The sequence below is a fragment of the Corvus hawaiiensis genome, chromosome 11 (assembly GCF_020740725.1).
Source record: "Corvus hawaiiensis isolate bCorHaw1 chromosome 11, bCorHaw1.pri.cur, whole genome shotgun sequence".
Taxonomy (NCBI): Eukaryota; Metazoa; Chordata; class Aves; order Passeriformes; family Corvidae; genus Corvus; species Corvus hawaiiensis.
The window spans coordinates 17,780,696-17,802,704 of NC_063223.1; the positions used below are offsets into that span (position 1 = coordinate 17,780,696).

Here is a 22,009-nt window from a genome sequence, read left to right on the forward strand (position 1 = left end):
TGGTTTCTCAGGCAGTTGGGTCAAGTTCGGTATGAATCAGGGTATTGGACGTGTTTGTAACAATAGACATGAACTTCAAAGTTGCTCTGCCCACCTGCTTGTGTTTTCTGTAAATATAGGAGGCTTGGGTGATGCAGCTTGCTTTGAAAGTAGAACTGATCTGTGCAAGGACTAATGCAAATGAAAGAGAAGGACACCATGGGCAGGAGTTGCAGTCATGACTATGGTGTAAAAGCGTAGATGTAAAAGCGTGATAAGCCACTAAAGCTGTCAGAAGTGAATTCTAAGTGTGTTAGCATAGATATGAGACTGTAAATGTTAGATCAGAAGTAGTACCTCTGCAGTAGATGCTTGCTCTTAAATTATAGGCTAACAATTGTTACTTTAAAGTGTTGCATAATCACCTTGAAACCCAAAGTTCAGGGCAAGCACTCCTGGTGTGTGCGGTGGGAAGCTGATGAGAAGAAATGAAGTCTTGCAGTCCTGTGCCTTGATCCTGTGAGTGTGCTTGCTTTGATCTAGAATCTAAAGGGTAAATTCATATTCTATGCTGCAGTATTAAGTGGTGAGGACCTAAAGGAAAATCAGAATGAGAGGTATGGATTTTGCATGTGATTTCAAAAATACAGGCTCTTACGCTTGTCTGGGGTCAGTAACTGTAAGCATTTGGGTCTGTCTGGGTGAAGAGTTGTGCAGGATCAGATCAGAGGACGTGTTCACTGTTCTGATAAGTTGTGAAAACGTTCCTCATATGATCTATTTTTTCCAGAGAGGGCAGATAATGTGTTTTATTTTGGGGGTTTGGTGGTGGATTATTTTTTTTTACAAGTACAAGGAAAGCTTTGCATGTGTGGTTACAGCTGACATGAGTGTGCATGAACACTTGTTTTATTATGGGACAGATTTGCTGCTGTTGGCTAATTCTGGGAAGGCTGTGCTTGGTCAAATGTCACAGCAATGCTGAATGGTTGATGTCACGTGGATGGTTAGAAAGTGCTTGGGTGTTTATCTAAACACTGAAAATTGTGAATAAAAGCATTGTAGTATAAGCTAAGTGGGTAAACAGTTTTTCTGTGAAATATTATGGAAAATAGGAAATATGCATTGGTATAGAGATTTTTTGCTCAGGTTTAAACATAAACCTTCTGCAGGCATGTTGTAACTCTGTGTGAAATATTACTTTGCAAAGGAGGAGGCTGATGAGGAGACTTTAGCCTCAGCCTCTACACATGGCTTTCTAATGAAAAATACCTTAAAACTTGCTTGTGCTGAGGTACCTCAGAAGCAAAGCTGTCTTCAACTGGAGGCGTGAGGGCTTCAGCCCAAAAGGCAGTGAAATGCACAGGCTGTGTGTGTGGTCTGCTTATCTCAAACTAGGAGTATCCTGGCAAGAGGTAAGAGCTACAGCAGAACACAAGCTTACAGGTGATGGAGAAATGTTTCTCCTGTCACTGCAGCTGTAAATTCTGCAACCACAGAACTTGAATATATGAATATATGAAAAGTTAAATTTTCAGCTCCTGGTAGGATTCTGAGACCTGCTCACATAAGTGGATGTGCAGACAGACTCAAAAAGAGGTAATCCCTTAGTGGGGCAATTTGGGAGACATGGGCAGAAGTGAGAACTGTCCTCTGACATTCTCTTGCCAAGAAGTCTTTCAGCTCTTGTGAAATTCAGGAGCACAAACGTCTTACATAGCCTTAGCTCCTATGAAGTTAAATGGCACTCACTTGTGGAGATACCAGATTTGTAAGCATAGCTCACCTTCACAAAGAGAGGCTTGGTAAGAGCAGAACTTCAGCAGAAAGGACTTTGAAACAAGTAGCCTGTGACACTTCAAATGTGTCTTTCGGCTAAGATGGACATTTAGGCTCTTTTGACACTGCTGGGTTTAGAGCTTTCTCCAGGCCTTGGGCTGTGCTTATTTCTTCAAGGGTAAATTTTCCAAAATAGTCCTGTGGGATAGGATTGGAGGCAAATTCCAGAAAACGTGATCTGATCATAAAGTTTTCTGAGGTCCATAACTGAATGTCCAGAGCTGACTCCACCTCTCTCCTTTGCTGGTTGGGTTTGTGTGGTGACCTCGGGTGCCTCCTGTGCTCAGCCCATGGTCTCGTGCTGACTGCAGCAGTTCATCCTGTCAGCCTGTCCTTGTGTAAACAAATTCCTTCTGAATTACTCATAGGCCAGATGTGCCTCTTTTTTTGACCTTTTGGCTTCCAAATTGGTAACTATCTAATTCTGGCACTTGTTAATGCTTACAAATCCTGTTATACCTTTTTTTTTTACTTGTTGAGAAATTCCTTCCTGGGAATCAGTTTCATTGCATAGAGCTGCAGCTCTTTGCGATGGGATGTGAACGTGGGTTTTTGTTTGCACCTTCTCCACCCCCTTCTGTTTATTTAATTTTAAGCATTGTAAGGAAGGCATCCTGTATTCAAGAGCAGGGATCCAGCCTTCAGCCTACAGCGAGGATGTAGTCTGCAAAGTGATTATTTTTCCTGATCTACTGTCACCTTACTTTTCGGAGGATTCCCACTCTAGGAAGCTTTAGTCTGGTGCACAATTGCCTTCCTCCTGGAATAGGTAGGTAGATTATTTACTTAAAAGAACAACAGTGTGATGAGTACTCCAGATGTTTCCACTGTTCTCTATCCTACTTGACTGTCTAAGCGGAAACTTCGTAGGGATGAGCTGGAGTCTTGCTCTGATTGATCATGGGAACTCTACTGTACATCCTTCCCAAGCAGGGGGGTTGCAGGTGGTTACCCATAGCTGCCTCTCCTTTTATTGAAAGAAGCCCACTTACCCAAGCCTGTTTTGAGGTGTGGTCTTGTGATTGTTTTGTGAGGGGACAGATGTTCAACAGGAACAGAGAAAAAGAGATTGAGAGCAGCCCTGAAGAGAAAGACTTGAGGATGCTGGTTGACAAGAAGCTTGACATGACCTAGCAGTGGGTCACTTGCAGCCCAGAAGGCCAAACGTGTCTTGGGCTGCATCCAAAGCCCCATGGGCAGCAGGTTGAGGGAGTTAATTCTGCCCCTCTGCTCTGCTCAGGTGAGACCCCACCTGCAGTGCTGCCTTCAGCTCTGGGGCCCCAGCATGACAAAAATGTGTACCTGTTGGGGTGGGTCCAGAAGAGGCTATGAGGATGATCAGAGGGCTGGAGTACCTCTGCTGTGGAGACAGACTGAGAGAGTTGGGATTGTTTAGCCTGGAGAAGACTTCAGGGAGACCTTAGAGCCCCTTCTGGTACCTACTACAAGAAGAGCTGGAGAGGGTGTTTGGACAAGGGCATGGAGAGACAGGACAAGTGTCTTGGCGAAGGACGTGAGAGAGAGGAAGAGGCAGCCCCCTCAGCTTGGCTTTCCAAGGGGCTCTGAATGACTGCAGCAACCTGCAAGAGCTTTGCCTGGTAGTGGATGGGAGCAGCTGTGCTGCTACAACTGTTTTCCCTTGTGTTCTGGTTTGACAGGATTTCTTGCAGAAATAAGAGGATCAGCTTTTAATTTCTGTCATCTTACAGTGAATAGATTTGTTCTTAGACTCTGGAACAATAAGGCAAGTCCTGACAAGTCATTATTGGTCAGAATAAAAATTGCCTTTTAAGTTCAGCATCTCAGGCTAATTAATGTAAATTCTCCCACTTAGGTTGCTGCTGTATGTGGCTTGTTTTAATGCTTGACTCATAATTCAAAGAAATGAGATGGAGGCAAGATTTTAAAGTTTTTTTTCAAGTTGCAGTTCTGTGCCAGCTTGAAGATGGATGAAATTAGCTTAAGCTTTAAAAGTTTCTAAGATCTCAAACTTTTCTGCTAAAATTCAAACTTCAAGAGTAATAACAAGTGCGTGTCTGTGTCTGCATTTACATATACATGGCATGCATTTTTATACATGTATATAAGTAACAAAGTAGGCATGCACAAGATTTGTATGTTACACGGGGTATATTTACTCAATTCAGTGGAAAAAGGCAATTTATTCTGATGAAGGGAATGAGCTGGAAGCTATTGTTCCCACTTCAGGAGATCACTGTTTGTCTTGCCTTGGAGGCTGATGCTTTTGGTGTAAAAGAACCTGTAGCTGGACAACCCAAGGTTGAGAATAAACACTTTTTTCCGATGTTTGGCTGCCTTTTCTTGGGAGTTTTTCTCCAAAAAACAGGACCAGAAAGAAGTAGTTCAATTCTTGGTGACATTTCTTACCAATGGTTTTCATACTTACGTTTTTGTTCCTATCATGGCTTGTTTCCACGTAAGAGCATTCCTTTGAAATTTTTATTGTTCTTACTCTCCAGGAGCAATGTTAGACAGTTGAGCATCACCTGTGCAACAAAGCTTAATTATTCCATACTGAATTCTGGAAGACCTCTTCCTGTTTCCTAAAGAAACTCTAGGGCTGATGGGAGGGGAAAATTGGTTAAGGGAGATAAAAGGCCTAAGCCAAGCAGGAAACACAAATCTAAAATGTTGAAGGCCACCCTGAGCTTTTCCTTCTCAAGAAATGTAGACTTGCTTTATTTTTTTTTAAGAATTGGTAGTCATTAAGTTTCTTCTGTCACTGGGCTTTCAATGTCTGGCATTACTATTTCTCATTTTGCTCTTCACATGAATACCATTTGTGTTTTTGGAAATGCAATATGTGCCAAACTCCCATTTGTCTTCAGTGTTGCCTTGAAACTGAGGGTACTACTGTCTGTCCTGGTTTAAAAGTGACACTTACAGCCTATAGGGGTAAGTAGACTGGACCAACAGACAGTGAACCACAGAGCAAGGTCACTGAAACATGGGAGTGGAACAGCTTTTCCCTTCTGGTGAGGACCATCTCTTGTCTGGAGATTGCCAGACAGGGTCCACTTGCAGAGATAGGATACTGGTGTTTCTGCAAGCAAATCCAAATTTCAGTCCTAGTCCTTCCTTTTCTGTATGGACAGGCTGTTTTGTACATTTTTGAGTACCTTAGCTGGCCACTAACTCTTCCCTGTTCCTGTCCTCCCGGGCATTTTGGTCAGCAGAGCTGGATGCTCTGATGCTGTATGACTTAAAATACACAAGCCTGCTTCATCCGCCTCCTTCTGCCAGTGCTTCACTTAGGCTTTGGCACAAGAGTGCCTTGGGATTTAAATGGGTTTGAGATGTCCCTAGTAACTCTTATTTCTTCCTGAGTTTATCAGAAGGTTAATATTTATTAGCCTATGGTGAAACATGGCTGTTACAGTAGAGCTGCCAAATTTTACTGGCTTTTATTAACACCAATAGGGAGGAGGGTTCTGCGTAAATAATTGCATCAAACCCAACATACCTTTTGTCTGAAGCAAAAATAAAAGGTAAGTAATGTTCTTTTCACTTCCCTTCCCCTTTCTTTCTCTCCCTCCCAAATTCCCTTCATTATTACAGTTTGAATTCTGACATAAGAGTTGAGCACGGATAAATGCTCATATACATTGTTTCACAAAGCTAATTTAACTTGTATTCTAAATTGAGTTGTTACCCTATGCTGGTCTGGACAGTAGATGTAGAGTAATGCAAGTTTTGAAGAATGTGATTGCTCCAGAAATTTCAGTGCTGCCTTGAAGAGGGGATGCTTTTCCAGACCAGAGAAATGTGCTCGTGCTCAGTCAATGATATTTTGTGTGCAGCAGGGAAAACTGAGGTTACGTCTCAGCTTTTCATGAGCCCTCCCATCTAGCATGGTGTACTCCATCTGACCTTCCTGTGGAGCTTACCTTGAAGCTGACATGCTTCCACTGGATGTCACTGTTGCTCCTCTGGAGCACATTTAAAGTATCTCTTTACCTGTGGTGAAAATGACTCCTCAGAACAGACTTTTAAAGATATTTCTCTCTTCTTTGGATTAGTAGAATTAGGGTCCAGATGAACTGTGTACGCCACCTTTGGGGGTTTTTAGGGGAATTTTTTCAGCTAAGATAGTGAATTTGATTGCTCTAGGGAATTTTAATATATTGAAGATCTGTGTTGAACTGAACACATTGGATGTATGTGTTGCTTAAGGGGTGTGCTGTCTTTCTAGATACTTGAAAATTAATTCTTGGCAGCATCATACTGTCTTAAAAAAAACCTCACCAAATCACAAAACCCTCAAAAGAGTAAATACACTGTGTTAATTAACTGAAAGGGACTTAAAGGTGGAGCTGAACCTACCCCCTTCACACCATTCAGTTCTTCCCATCCAGTAGAGAGAGGTGAGGAGAAGGGAAAAGAAATATTTCCTTTGGACTGAATTATAAGAATCCTACATTTTATTAGTAGGTGTAGAACTGAGGTAGGTGGTTTGTATCAATATGTCTCCTGAGGATCACCATTTAAGAAGTAAAACGGCATTTTTTAGTCGTCTCTTGCAGTTTGCAATGGCTGCACATGTGTTGTGTAGCTCATACCTGCCCCCCACCCCCTGATCAGCACTGTAATTATGGCCAGGATGCTGTTTAGCCAGAACAATTTTCATAAGAGGCTCAGTAAGAGACCTCTGGAATGAAGGCTGATTAATTTTCCCCTTCCCCCAAGTAGTTGCCTTGTGCTGTCTTTAAGTGGTTGCTATAAATAAATCACTTCTGTTTTCCTTTTGTCACTGAGAGCTGTATTGTATTCTGAAACTGCTCATCTCTTCTTCCTTTAATGTTCAGCTGCTCCTTGCTCTACTCCCAGTGCTTAATACGCAGATGTTGTAATAAGATATTTAATGGCAAAGACATTTGTTTGGTTGTGCCAAATAAATCGCGCACTTGAACTCTGAAATGAATTAAACCTCTGCAGCAGTGCCATTGTTTCTGGTGCCTGTCCCCAGGATTCAGCTGGCACTTTACCCACAGGTGAGTCAGATGAGAGCACAGGTGTCTCTGCCTGTAATTATGATGGTCATTGGTACTGAAACTGACACAATTATGTATTTTTGTGATGTTTTTCTAAATCTGTTAGAATTTAAATCCCTGGTGGCTGGCTCACCACATGATATAGATTGTCATAGGAGAAGGGTGTCTGTAGTTTGGTCTCTAAGGGTTTTCTTGTTCATTCTTGGGAACAGCAGCTGATTTAGTCTGCTTTTACAGCATTTGATAATGTTTCAGCGTGGAGGCAATTTGGTTCTTCCTCAGCTGGGTACACACTTCCTAGAACCGAATAGTCAAAGAACTTGGTCAGTTGGAAGCCTCCTTTTTGGAAGTCACTGCTGTGACCCACTGTCACAGTGTTTATTTCCTGGCTGGCTGTGTCCCTGGTTTAGACAGAGGCACTAACTCAGACCCTCATTGCTGGAGGCTGTAGCTATGTGTTATCTTGATGATGGTGAGCAGTAAGGAGCCTTTCAAGCAGCTGTGGTGTTTGAAATGGGACAGTATGCCATGTTGTCATGCTTCTGTTTTTAAATGTAGATATATTTCTATTCTTGGGGCTGTTGCCTTCAGGAGCCCCCATGGCCTTACTGGAGGTAGATTACTTGGCTTTTTGTGGGGGTGGTATGTAGCCTGTGAGGTGAGCAGCAGAATGTGGCATCTGACAGCTCTGGCTTCAGCTTGACATGATGAGGGACCATCTGACCCCTAAAGCATCAGTGTGGGACCATCTCTGCAGTATTGCCCTTGCCAGACTCCTAAACTTTGTGAACTGTAGCAAAGAGAATATAGACTCTGGGTTCAAACCCCCGAAGCTTTTTATGAAAAGCTGTCTGACATATGCTGTAAAGATAGATGGAGAAAATCTGTTGGTACAGTCATTTTTCTGCTCTGTGAGTCAGCTTGTTCTAATGGGTTTTGAAGAGGATAGCTCATCATTATTTGGGGTTTTTAAGTGCAGGTTGTATGCAGTGTTAGCTCACTCAAATTTCTGCTGTGCCATGATTGACTGGCCTGAAGTTACATTATCAACATAAGCTAGTCAGCCTTAAAATAGAAAGAAAATGTTTTTTCATGCTAGTTACCCATTGAAAAGCAGTGGTTTGTGGTTTTTGTTTGTTTTCACTTTTAAATTTAAGCAGCAAATAGCAGGTTTTTAAAACTGGATTGATCTCATCTCTGCAAGAACATATTTTAGTTGATAAAGTCACTGCATCGGTGAGCAATGTGTGGCTCTTGGGCTCCCTGCAGCACAGGAGTAGCTGGAGCGTGGCTCCCATGCTGAGGCAGATCTGTGTGACCTGAAGTGTGGGCTCTGTTGGCTGAGGGCTTGTAGATAATACAAATTATTCAAGCAGGTGGGAGGAAGGAAATTAGCAGAGGCTGGTGTGGCTGGTACCACCTGATACCCAGCTGCATCCCTGGCCTGTGGTGGAGCACAGTGATCCCTGTGGAGCAGTGGCTCTATGTGTCATTTAAACCTTTCCCTTCTTTCCTGCTCCTTATGCAAAACTGGCCATGTGAAGCTTGGCTGGAGGAGGATGGTTTGATTGGCAGGGTCTGAAAGGATGGTCAGCTCCTACTAGCAATTAGTGGCCAGCAGCAAGGCATTCTCCTGTCAAAGCTGCTGCTGCTGCAGCCTCTTTGTTCCTTTTCTTTTCCTCACCCCTTCCAGTCTCCACCTTCCCTAGGTACTCATATTTCTGCTCCTTGTACTACTTACTGCATATTTTGCCTGTGTGTTGAGCTGGATCTCAGCCTTGGGAGCCTTTCTGTGGCCTCAGTCAGTGGCTCCCCGCAGCACAAGGGGTTTTGTGTATATTTTTAAAATATATATATAATTTTTTGTACGCGTGTATGTATCTTCGTGATGTACTGAACAGTTTGGTGGTTAAAGTTATGTGAGCTGGTCTAAGGCCTTGTTGCAGTTTAGTTGCACATCTGCACACATCTGGCCTCAAATACAGAGAGGAACAGGTAGATCATTTCTGTGCTGGTGAGAAATGCATTCCTGCTGTTGCACAGGAGAGAAGAGACAGAGGCAAATCTTCATTTCTACTAGAAAAAGTACATGTGGAAGAATTTTTAGAGACTGTTTTTCAATCTGTCAGAATTCCTTGCCGCTTTGTTGGTTTGTAAACTTTATGTGAGTAATAAGTGCATGGGATGGAGCTGCGCCAGGCATTGGGCCACAGAGAAGTACGTTTTGAGAGCTGTGATCTTGGCTTGCGATTCAAATCTTGTCCATTAGTGTAAATTGAGAAACTGAAGTCTGCGGTTGCTTAACCAGTTGGCTACCTCCTTTAGTTAAACTTCTCTGAACTGCTTCTACTGGCAATAATGCAGATAAACAATGCAAATAGTGTTTGTTCTACAAGAAAGATACCGTTTTGAAAGAAAAGGAAACAAGAATAAGTTCTTTAGTAGAGATCTATTTGTGTTTTTCAAACTTAATTTATTCTGAATGCAATATTCAAGCTTGCATAACTAAAACAGTTGAAACTTCAAAGTAAACTTGTTCTTAATCTCGTTGGGGAGGAAAACCAGTTCAAGATATAAACAAAATTAAAATTACTAAATCAAAACAGTTCCAGTGCATATTGGAACTTCTTGCTTCTGCTGAATTTAACTATGGTACAATGTCTTTGCCTTCTTTCAACTACCAAACATGGAGAGAGGCTTTAACTTTACTGTTGGAGTGAAATAATGAGACTCCTCTGGGGTAGCTTACTTAATTCCTGTCATTGGGATGTAGTGCTTCCTTAAGCAGCTCCAGTAAGTCTTCATTTACCTGTAGTCTGTGCCTATGTGCCACAAGAGCACACCAAAGTTCTTTGCACATAGAAAACTTGAGCCTTGCAGGATTGCTTCAAGATTTTTATCTAAGGTTTGCCTTTCCTGGTGGTAGTTTAAAAACAAACAAAAGCACACATAACCTCCCCCCCCCCCCCCCCCCCCAGAAAACAGCAAAACCACTCTCCACCTGGAGCAGGCAAACAAGTCAGCAGCTTTTCCTTTACCAGCTGTGGCAAGAACAATTCCTTTTCTCCTTTGCCTGTTTTTAATAGCATAGACTGTCCCAGCATAAACTGTCCTTTACCCTCCATGGAACAGAAATCCCTGTGCAGTTGTTTGCATTGCAACAGCAGATTATGTCTGTTTATTTTTTTAACAGTCAGAAATGGATTGTGGCATTCATCATAAGAAAACAAAAACTCAGGATTCTGGTAGGACCCATGAGCAGCAAGAGGAGGAGACCAGTCTTGCAAATACCCTGGAGCATATTATGGGACAGCTGGATGTTCTGACTCAGGTATGGTTTGCTTTTTAATTGGTAATGACAAAGGTACCTGTGACTGGAAGAATTGGGACTGTTTTGCAATAGTTTCATAGAATAATAATATGGCTAGTTCAAAACCTCTGCTTTTAGTAGTATTTTGATAAGTCTTTCATTATCTGCTTCTCAGCTTACCTGTATCAGTTCCTTCACACTGACTTCCAGCTGAGGCCCTGCTCTTCCCCAGTTCCTTTATGCTGCAGTGTAGTAGATGCTGCTGGAGCCAGCTCTGATAGACTGTGCTGTTAGCCAGGGTTTATCTAAGGTGATGCCTAAAGGAGTGGTTGGCAGAAGAACTCTGTTTTGGTGAATAATCTGACTCTCTTCTCTTCCCTGTTATACCACAGCCTATAGGTAAACTCTGTTCAGGTCCTGCTCCTTTCCCCCACCCAGCTTTCACCTACACAGTCCAATTTCTGCAGAATTCTTCTCCCATCAACAAGTCTGGGCCCTTCTGTGCCTCTGGAAAAGCTGGAACATGCTTTTCACCCACAGCTACAAACAACTAATCCCTTGCTAAAACATTAACAAACAGTTCTTTCTTGGAGTCACTAAGCAATGCTTGAACAGAACCAGCCATGAATGGTGATCATCACAGAATATGTTTACTTAATAAGATTTTGGGAATAGAAGTGTTTTTTGATTAACTAAATAACTGCTCCTTGCTCATTGTGGAGAAATACTGTTTCTGGTCAGTTGGACCTGAATTTCATTGTGGTTTTTTGAGGCATGTGAGAATCAGGGAGAAAGCATGGGGTGATAAACATTGGAGGTCTCCTGTAGCTGAGACCATGGTGGTAGGATGGAAAAAATCTGTTGGGAGGGCTTTTCTGTGAGCTTTAAATATTGTTTCTGAGTAAGAACAAGTAGGTCTTAAACACTTGGTATTGAACATACTGATTAGTAGTCTGAGTTAGCTCTCTGCTCTTGAGAGAGTTAACTTGTCAAAGTACTTGTCAAGGAGTGCAAGATGATGGGTTGGAGCGCCCATCAGGAGATTGAAGGCTGATTTAGGGATTAAAAAACATGCCACAACTACAGGCAGTCTAAAATAGTGTAGGATGAAACCCAAAAGGTATTTAAGTTCACTTGGCAGAAATGCAAAAAAGCACTTTTGCTGTGATCTTTAAAACACTGAACACTGGAGGAGGGGAGGGAAATCTTGTGTGACACTGGGCCCTCATACTTGTGAGTAAAACGCAACCCAGTGTATACACAAAATATTTTAATATTGTTTTTACATCTCCCTAGTAAGCTTGGAATGTGATTGTTATCTTTCATCACGTAAATCACATCCACATTTCTGATGATGGATGTGTAATGGCTCCTTTTCAACTTCATAGGTGTTTAGAGGAGGCAAATATTGCAGTAAACAGTATGTGTGGGATTTAACCTAAATATAAGCAATGCAAGTATCTCTGTTGAAGATATTGTGTAACTGTAGAAAATTCTAAATGTTGTTTTAAACCTAACAGAAAGAGAAATTGAGATCAGTGGGGGAGGAATAAATTAGTAAGTTATAGGATAAAATTGGAAATAGTCTTGAAATAGTAAAAAACTAAAAAGCTGCCTTGAGTAACTGTGTTCTTCAACCTTTTACCTTTTTTGTAGCTTTTTTACCATCTTTGAAGTACTTAATTTCCCATTGGTTCTACTCTGTGTATGTTGTATCTTGTATTAAAACCATTTTAATGCACTTGTACAGGTTCCTGACATGCTGTTTTCATGCCAAGGTTTTGATATTTAGCGGCGACACAAACCGACACCAAACAAGCATTAGCAAATGAGCCTGGAAGAATTCCTCATTCCTGGACTAAGGCAGAAGGCACCTCAAAGAGGAGGGATGTGGGCAGCTGGCAAGGCAGATGTGGAAGGCATCAGCTTGCATGTCTGAACTTTGGCTTTTCCAGTGCTGATGGCTGGTAGGAGAAGGCAGTGCAGCTCTGGAATGCAGCTCCAGCTGTTACCCCTCCTTCGTGCAATTAGGTGTGCTCTGGTAGGAGCTGTGGTGTGCGCAGATCCAAGTGAAATGGGAGCAGTGCCTGGTGCTGTGGGGTTGGTTGTCTTTCCAAGGCATTTCTTCCAAAGCACAAATGGGTGCTGCTCACTGCAGGCAGTAGGTTCTAACCAATGTGTGTGTGTCAGCTTCGGGCCTGTTGACTTCTTGTTGAAAAAGGAGGACAGCACTGCTTCTTCAAAACAACAGGAAGCTTTCATAAATAACACATAACAGGTGTCACTATTTTTGCTTCTTGGAGAAGGGCTGAAAATGCACCTAGTGTTCTGTTAAAATCCTGAGTGTTGCTTGTTTAAAGAGAACTGTAAGGGCATAAGCAGGACCATCCAGTTGAAGGGAAAGGACATGTGTTATTTCCAGAAACCTTGTATTGATGTAACCGTCCATGGGCTTTTCAGGAATTTAATCTATTAGCTCCATGGGATCTTGGATTTATTTCTCATGTGGTATCTTGAGTTCCTGTGTTCATTGTTCTTGTTGTAGATGCAATACTGTTACCATCATGTAAAGTAGCAGTGGGGAAGGTTAAAGTTGTGATAAACTACTTTGGGAAATTATGCTGATATAAGCCTAATTTATTTTCCTAATATTTTTTCTGTAGCTGTCATTTCAAGGTTTAAACCTGGTATCATGTAGAAGTGGGAAGGAGAGAAAATACTTCCAATTTCTGCTGAAAGAGGTGATAGTAAGACATCAGCTGTGGGCTGTCATCTCTTGCCAGCACACAGCTTTGTTCTGAGCTCCACACTGGAAGCTGCATCACCAATTATTAGTACCTTCCCTCTGCTGGCAGTAGATTTCCACATGGAATAAGGTGTCATGTGCTTGGATTCAGTGAGATTGTTTTTGTTCAATTCAGAGGTCTCTTCCAGCCGGTCACCAATCCCTGAGGCTGTGGAGGTGGTGTGCCCCACACAGGAGGATACACTGGAGCAGATTTGCTCCTTGAGCTGGGCACTTCTGTTCTCATCAGAGAGATGGATCAGAAGAATCCAGTGGCTGTTGTATATCACATTTAGCAGTAACCACTAGAGTGAATAGAAGCTTTGCTAAGCTTCATTCTTATGTTGTTGATATGATTTAATTCTTTAAGGTTTTGGCAACTTTCTTTCAACTGGTCTTCGATTCAATGAAACCTTTTTCTCCTCCTCCTCCCCAAAACTTTGTCAGGATAGCTTTTGTTTTACTTGGAAGCAGGTGGTCTAATGTGACCTGACAGGGTCTTCATATTTTTTCCTAAAAGTGGTTTGTGTTTGGCCTTACATGGCTCTTTTTCAGAAGAGTAGCATATGCTTAATAATTCTGCTGCCTTGAAGAGTGAAGTTGAGACCTGGACATAAGCCAGTTGTTCCCAGTAGTTTTGGATTACTTAGAAACCCTGGTTCCCCTCTGTAGGAAAGCAGGCAATTCCCATCTGGCAAAGGAATGAGGAAGATGAGAGTAATAAATGTGTGATACTGATGCTTTGCTCCTCCCTTTCCTGCAGCTTATTATCTTGTCAGTGTCTCAGTGTTTAAAAATCCTCTACTGGCATTTTAGAGATGTGAAAAGGAGGAAAATGCAAACTGTTTATAATTTTATTTTTTTTATTGAAGACTGGATCTCAGTATCTCAGTGCCTATATGAAGAGTTGGGATAATTATTAAATTTAAGGGGAAAACAAGGTGACTTTCTCTCTTGGATAAACCTGGCACAGAAAGGTGTGTTTTGGCTGAAACAAAAATGTAGCAGATATCAAAGATTTGCTTGGTTCGGGTGCGTTTTCTGCATTTACAGTTGAACTGCCCTTCTGAAAAGATCATCTGTGAGTAACTGTCTTGGCTGCAGTGGAAAACTTGTATTTGCAGTGATCATCTTCAACCAGTTTAATGTACTCTTGTCCTCACTCCAAACTCCTCCAGCTGTTGTGTTCACTCTGTTCATCTGTGGGCAGCAGGCACTGAGGCAAAAGCTTCTGGTTTTATGTGGGAAGGAAGATGTCTTCTCCAAATGAGGAGTTCAGAATCAGGTTAGCGTAAAAATTCATAAATAGCTGCAATAATCCACCCACAGGAAATGGCTTTATATGCTTCCCCAAACTAATCTTGCATTGAAGCTGGGAGAAAACAACACAGTGAAATGGAGAAGACTTGATAAGTCTGTAAAATAATCCAAAGCCTGAATTGAAGGACAATCTAGCTCATGTGAGATTAAAGGATTATTTCACTCCAGAAAAAAGTGCCGGCAGAGGGAGGGAGAAGAATTTTTCTAAATTATTTTTTTTTTAGCATAAAAAAAAAACTTGGACACAAGTGAACTGCTTTTTAATTAAAGCTGAAAATGTTAATGTGTCCAGTACTTAATAATGAAAACAAGTAAAATCAAATTTTTATTCCTTTTTTGAGATGTGGTCTCAAGCCTGTGTTGGTGAGAGATGAATGTGTCCTCTCTTTTGAGAGGGACTGAATGTAAATTAAGCAACTGGTTTAGAACAATATATGCTTTTATGACTTCAAGTAGTTACAAGTCAAAAAGAAATACTTGGCTGGAGTGGGGATCATGTCCCAAGTGCTTCTACCTTTGCTGTGCACAAATATCTTGGTTTCTGTGTTGCTCTCAAGACCTGAACACCCACAGACTACCGATGGACCCAATATACTAGCGAACACCTGCAAGTAATTTTTATTCTAAGAGAAATGGTTTGAAATCTGAAACACTAATAAAAGAAGTTCTCATCTGAAAAATCTGTGGAGTGTCAGATGAGCTTGGTTTTTAAATCTGAATTTAAAGGACATAGAGGCTATTTCTTATGAGTCAGACCCATCTCTTAGAGATTCAGTAGCTTTGATCTCTCACTCAAATTAAATACCCTGCTTATTGCCAGTCCTCTGTGTCATTGAGCAGAGCTACTTTTTTTTCCTGAAATTTACTTCCAAAATATGCTTGTTATAAAATCTTGATGCAAATACATTTTTCTTCTTTCTAAGATTGCTTAAATTAAATGCGCTCTGAGGGATATTGCTGTGTTAGCAGGACACTCTCTGAAGGCTGGCCCTTCAGAAGTGCTGATCCTCTCCTTGGATGTTCACAGGACCTTCACCTTCCATTTTCCTTCAATGGGAAGGAATACTAAACACCTGCCACAATTTGTTTTCACAAGCAGACTTTGAAGATTAATATATATTGTTATTCAGCTATTGGATACCAGCAGCTGAGTCCATTTAGGTGAGTGATTTGCATCCTCTCAGAGGCAAGGGATGGATATGGGAAGGCTTTGAAGTCTTTGTGGTTTTGGGGAAGACTCTGGTCATTTGGGGTTCTCACCTCTGTATTGTGCAGTTGCTGTCATGGTGTGTGCTTGGACATTTTGTTGTAGCTCATCCTGACTGGCTGTGTTTTATTCTGTGGTGAAACTGGAAGTCTCCTGACTCCTTTTGCTGTGCTGGCCCAGCCCCAGAGGTCTGGGAGCTCTGCACCAAGGAAACTGCACAGAAGCCATCAGCCATTCCCTTCTAGAAACATGCAGGATCTGATGTAAGTGCCATCAGTTTAGCTTTGGCTGATCAGCTGTCAAGACTAAAGCAACAGCAAGGTGTGATGAAACATTTTTAGTCAGAGGGCTTTAAATGGAAAGACTCAGTTGCAAGGGGCTTAATGTGCCTTGCATCTCCACCCTGCGTGGATGAAATTGGCAGAGCCTGTGGCTCATCTTTGTAGCTGGGATTGATTTAATACAAAGGACAACCTTATCTGTGCCCCAGGATCACTATGGTACTGGTACTGACCGTGCTGCTTGCTGTGGCAAATACTGGATGGTACTGGAATTTTCAGGTATGCTTGTGTGATTTTCCTACTGTGAAAAGCACAGTGAGCACTGCAAGGGATCACTTGTTGCTGTGCTGAGTACCACAGGAAGAGATTTGTGCATTACACCAAAGTTGTTCCTATAATTTAGTGAAAGGGTTGGTAAACTGTAATTCAGGTATGTGCAGAAAGTGAGGTGGATGGGACTATGAGCTCTCATGCCCTGCCCTGGAGAAGAGACAAAGAGGCTGTTTAGCCACACAACTTCTTGAGCAGGTCTCTGTGTGGGGATCCTGATGAGGCCAGGCTAGTGCTGGCCTTTGTCCTTCTGCAGGCATTGTCATGGATTCGTGATCCATGTGACCCCACAGTGACCTTGGATGAATGTGCAACACCTGCATTGTGGGGTTTGTGGGTCTTTATGACTCAGAGCTGTACAGCAGCACTGATCAAGATGTTCCTGTCCAGCCACATGGAAGCTAAGTGTGTTGTAGGAACAATAATAAAAGTTTGTGGAATTTGAAGCATGTTACAAAGTAAACCCAGGAAAATTCATGGCGTTGAGTTAGAGAAAGGGGTAGTGCTGAATCTTCGCCCACTAACTCAGCCTGGTGTGAAATATTCTATGCAAATAGGCTTTGTGAGAATTCACCTTAGAGTTTGCCTTCAAAGCCATTGAGATGGTGAGGAGCTACAGACCTGATTTAAAATGTCATCTTGTTTTAGTCTGATGCACATGAGGAACTATCATTTCTGTTAGAAATCACCCCACATTTTATTTTAAACCAAAACCCACCTTAATTATATTTGATCTCTGAGGTTAAGGCTTTGACCACTGGAGTAAGGCTGGTGCTTGCAGGCATTCGTTTGCTACATAAAGTGTTAATTGCTGTGAAAGCTTCATGCCTGGTTCTACTGTGAGATGAGACTTACCTCCTCACTTAGTCTAAATTGCCAGCTCTTGCTGAGAATGCTTTCAGAGCATGCAGAACGTTGGTAGCTGGCTTGGGTGCCATCTCAAAGCTGTTAAGTTACAATTTGCAAAGAGGGCAGCCCAGCTCCCTTTACGTGTTCTTGGTAGGAGCAGGGATCTGCTCTGGGGGTCCCGAGTGCAGCTGCTGAGGTGGAGTGTGTTGGGGCAAAACCCATATGGGAGGAGGAGAAGCTGTTCTTGCCAGACAGGTTTATGCTTCAACTCTCCCTGCATAAGTTCTCCCATCAGCCTTTCAATCGTGCAGCTGCAGTTTGGAGTTGTAAACTGTGGTTAGTGGCAGGAGTTAAGGCTTTTTTTCTCCTGTAAAAGGTGTAGGTAAGGCTACCCCCGTGCAAACCCTTCCTGTGGTAGTTTGTTTCACTCATTGCATTAGTTCAGAGAAAGGGCTCTCAAGCTTAATTTACCTGGGTACCACCTGGATGCTAAGGCAGCATTTTTATGATGCAGTTTATTTGTATTTCTTGGCTGTATTTGGGAATAAAGTGGGCTCTGAAATTGCTGCTTTTAGGGAAAACCATAAGAAGTTACTGCAGGGCATCTTTGAAAATACACCAGCACTGGCCATGCTTGTTACAGAGGGCAGAGCTCTTAAGCCTGCAACTCCAGGTCAAACTTGACAAGTGTCATTCTGTAAATCCATGGGCCATCTGTAGTCTTCAATGGACCTCTTAAAAACCATCAATCCCTCAGTTCTTCCTTGATGCACATAGTGGAGTGGAGAAACTGTGGGTACAGAAACTTACAAACTTCTGCATTTTTTTGTGTGTTCATTGTGGGTGAACTTTCTTTATAAATTGAAAAGAAAATGCTGTCTTCATAAATTAAGATGTCAGATAGGAAAGAAAAATCTGAGGAGGCAGAAGTAATGTTTTTTCTTGAGCTGTTTGATATGTTAGTGCTCTGCAAAATCTTTTAGCATATGCTTAGAAAAACCAGTGGAGCAAACGTTTGAGGATCTTTTTAAGTAAAGCTAGAAAACTACTTCTGCCTCCTTTGAGATCAATGGAGAGAGGGATTTTCTGCTATGAATAAACAAGAATAGAAGTGCGAGTGTCCTATTTTTTCTGCACAGAGCCAAGAGCTCATCGATGGCACAGTCACTGTGCAGGATCGTATCCCTTGTAGGTTCAGCCAAGCTGTTGTTACTTGATCTGAGGAACTGCCCTGTCCATACTTTTTGGGGGGGTTCCCTGATTACTGGTGGTCAGTCAGGCAGTTCTCTGTCCCCTGTGCTATTGCATGGCTAACTCGGAGCCACTGTGACTGCGTACTGGAAAGGCCCTGTGCTGCACCTTTGGCCTTGCAGAGTGTCCCTTAGCGGGGTGAGTTGAGCATTAGTTATTCCACCCTGCTGTGCCCTTGCCCGCCTTGCCCCCCGCTCCAGGTTAAGTCCTGCTTTAGCTAATAGCAGCCATCTGGCTGGCTGCATCTCTCCTGGCAGGGGCTCCCTGGCTGCTCCAGAGGCTTGCTGGCGACCTCTGCTCCCTTGCTCTGGTCTCTGCTGTTCAGGTTTCCTTTGGTGCTGGTAGAACTGGTTTCTTTCAGCATTCAATTAGCACCTGGTTCCTCTTATCTGTCCTCCTCAAAAGCCCCTCCAGGGCTGCTGCAGAAGCTTCAGCCCTGAGGCCAGTGGTTTTTTTAACTGTCTCTGCTGCTTGATCAAACATGTTTAAGAGGGACTAAGGAAAAGATACCGATGAAAGCATCTTGGAACAGCATCCCAAATCACTGTTATTTGGGTTGAGGGAGTAAAAATAACATGGAGGAATCGGATAAGGGGCTTGTCATCAGGTAAGCAAGTGTGACTACTGGGTGCCTCATTTTAGGTGTCCTGGGGGAGAATGGGAATGAATATTCCCCTGAACTTATAAGTAAATAGGAGGCAAATTTTTATTTCTCCGTAGTTTCTCTTTAATGTTTCCAAAGAGAAGAGCAGGTTTTTTCAGTGCTGAGTCTTTGAAGATAAATGAAGACAAATGTTGCAGGAAGTGTTGGTGGAAGTGATTTAAGTTTTCTGTGAAAAATTCCCGTATTCTATTCTGGTGCCCACAGTAATGCTCAGTATATTACTGTAATGTCAGAAATATTCCTTAAAAAATAGTTTGATTTTTTTTCTCGTTTAAGCCTAAACTGTTATCCTTCTGCCAATTTGAGCCAAGACTTTAATAAATTATCCAGCATTTACTCCCTGGTGTGTAATGGAGACATGTACTGTATTCCTGACGCACCAGGAAGCCCAGATCCTGCCACAGAGTGCTAACCTGGTTCTAGTGAATGTTCACTGAATCTGGCTAACAGTGTTTCTTGCCCTTGGCTTAACTGCTCGTTTGTTATCTTTGAGAAGCCATAGCAAAAGCATGCAGGAGTTGAATAGGTGCAGTTTCATTTGCCTCCTGAGAAGGACTTGCTTTGTAAATAGCAACATGGAAATATTGTAAAACTTTCAGCTGCTAATAAAGGAGCTTTTCTGTGCAAGTTACAATATAGCACTTACAGCAGCTGGGCAGTATTTGTGCTTACCCTTACCTTCCTGGGATGTCAGATGCCCTGTCTATTTATATTCATCATATATTCAAGTCTAAATGGACTGTAGTCATTGATTCCTACTTTGGACTTCCTGAATTTCATTTCTGACTGCTACTTTTCCACTTTTAGTTTCCAAAAAATACTTACTGCAAGTTTTCTGCTTTTACTTACATGCAATTTCCATTCCAATAAACATTTTCCTTACAGCTTTCTCACAAATTCAACACTTTGTGAAATCTGCTTTACTTGTGTCTCATGGTGCCGTGTGTAACAGTAACTCCTATTGATGGGATCATGGTGGCAGTAAATCATGGAACAGAGGAACCACGAGTGATCTGGGCATTGCTTCTGGCAGGGCAGTGTGACTGGGACATTCATTCAGCTGATTATCTGTCTAAAGGAAATTTGATGCAATGTTTCATTCTCCCTCTTTTTAATGGAGTGGTGAGTTACTAGTTCATTTTTTAAACAGAAAAGCCGGGATCCCTACTGGCTTTCATTCTCTGGTTGCTTGAAGGATAAGATCTTTGCTGTAAACCCCTGGTAGACATTCAGCCTGCTGTGTTCTGCCCTTGGTAGCTTTATTCCTGGTTTCCAAGACAGTCACTAGGCAATGGCATGGCTTGGATGTGAAAAAGATTGTCTTCTCTCCTTTGAATAGATGGGAGGGCACCTTCTGGCTCTGGGGCACCTGGGATGTTACCTGCTGGCTCCACAATGTTTCTTCTGGTTCTCTGTGTGCTGCAATTCCTGTGCCTCAAAGGGATGGAAATAGAGGAGGAAAAACGTAAATGCAGCTGGTGCTGTAGCCGACGGAATATTTGGGCAAAGCAGGGTTTATTCTTTTAGGTGAAGCTTTCTACTGCTGCAGCAGGGCTCTTCTGCCTTGTCACAGGTCAGAAATAAGAAATATATTAGAAATAAGCTTTGAACTCTGTTTAGGGAGGAAAAAAGGGTGCATTATGATGCACTGGACAACCTCCAGCCCTTCCTGAATTTGTTGATGCAGAGTCTTGCAAGATGGCTTTGCCTTAGTGCCCGCTGTTGTTTTTACTATGTCTGTTTTCTCTTCTCCCCCATGACTTGTCTCATTCCCCAAATCATTTTACAGCAGACTTTTCTTAGTCTCAAGTGGCCTTAGCCAAGCTATTTCCTCTCTTTGTGCTTTCGTTTCCCCAGCTGTAAAATGGGGATAATGAGACCTGCTTGCTTTTGTCAGGCACTTAGAGATGTGCTTACGAAATGCGCTATTAAAAGGCTTTCTATGTATAACTGCTATACAAACAGCGGTTGTCCAAGTTTATTTGAATTACTTTATTAAAGTCCAAAGTTCTGAACATCCTTTGTTTTTAGCAGAGGATGTTATTTATGCAGTAAAAATGCCCAAAATGTGAAGCTATTGATCATTGCTGATAAGTTTATGGATATTAAAGCATTAAATCATCACCACCCATTATCGGCTGTTCTGGTATCTCTGGAAGCTGAAAGTGGTTGTGCATAGCTGGGGCCCTTGATTATCTTGGAGTGATCAATAAAAGGTTTTCAGCAGAAGCTTTTATTGCCACGTGGTTAAAATGTTCTTCCTGTGCATCCTGTACATGATGACTTCAGCTCGAGGAGAAAGAGAACAATCTTTTGCAGGGTACCTGGATTACACAAAGAAATGCAGGCATTATGTTGAGGTAGATATTGCCACTTGGAGTTCTTCCCCTCCATCTGCTGCATTGTCTTAGGCTGGGAAGGTTTTCTTGCCTTTCATGGTGCTTGTCCAGCAAGTTTTGAATTTTTTAATTACAGCAGACCCACGATGTTGAGGGAGGGGAGGAAACAGCTGGAAGCAAAGGGGTAAATTCAGAGCCATAACTGAGAAAAATTGTTTAAAATCTGTGTGTCTCATTAGCAGAAATGTGTCTGGTGGCTCTCCAGTGTCTGCCTCATGAACTTGTCCAGGAAAGGAAATGCAGAGCCCAGTCTGAAAGCACGAGTGCTGAAACGGGTGCTTGGTGTTGTCTGCAGGAGAACTTTGTGCCCACCATCTTTTACTGCTCCCCTCTGAAGTCATGTGGGGCTCTGCCCTGCTAAAATGCTGACACTGGAGTTCCAGCCGTGAAATACCTCGAAATATTCCTGTGAATTTAGCATCTTCTTGGGCACTGAGAGTACACTGTGCAGTATGTCTTTGTGAGCAGCTCAACAGCAGCTTTCACTTTGTTTTGCAGACAGTTTCCATCCTGGAGCAGAGGCTGACGCTCACTGAAGACAAGCTGAAGGAATGTCTTGAGAATCAGCAGAAAATAATTCAGAACAAAACGAACTGATTTCCTGAGATCAGACAGGAGCTGAAGGCATTGGGAGGTTTGAGGTTGTTTGTGTTCCTAACAGACTGTGTGTGACTTGCTTTAACAATTTTGAGCACAATCTATTTTTCAATTGGAATGTATAGTTAATGTATCTGTAAATAGCTTTGTTACATCACTAAAATAAAAACAATATTTTATTCGTAA

General features: G+C 42.3%; 1 protein-coding gene across 3 annotated transcripts in view; it reads left to right on the forward strand.

Moving 5' to 3' along the window:
• Window positions 1-22,009, forward strand: part of POC1A (POC1 centriolar protein A) — a 44,746-nt gene extending 22,737 nt beyond the window's left edge. For 2 of the 3 annotated variants that reach the window (XM_048316134.1, XM_048316136.1), the window contains 2 exons: window positions 10,024-10,161; window positions 21,725-22,009. In XM_048316134.1, the coding sequence (XP_048172091.1) occupies window positions 10,024-10,161; window positions 21,725-21,823 (237 nt within the window). In that variant the 3' untranslated portion in view covers window positions 21,824-22,009. The remainder of the gene's footprint in view (window positions 1-10,023; window positions 10,162-21,724) is intronic. The other variant, XM_048316135.1, reaches the window with a different exon arrangement.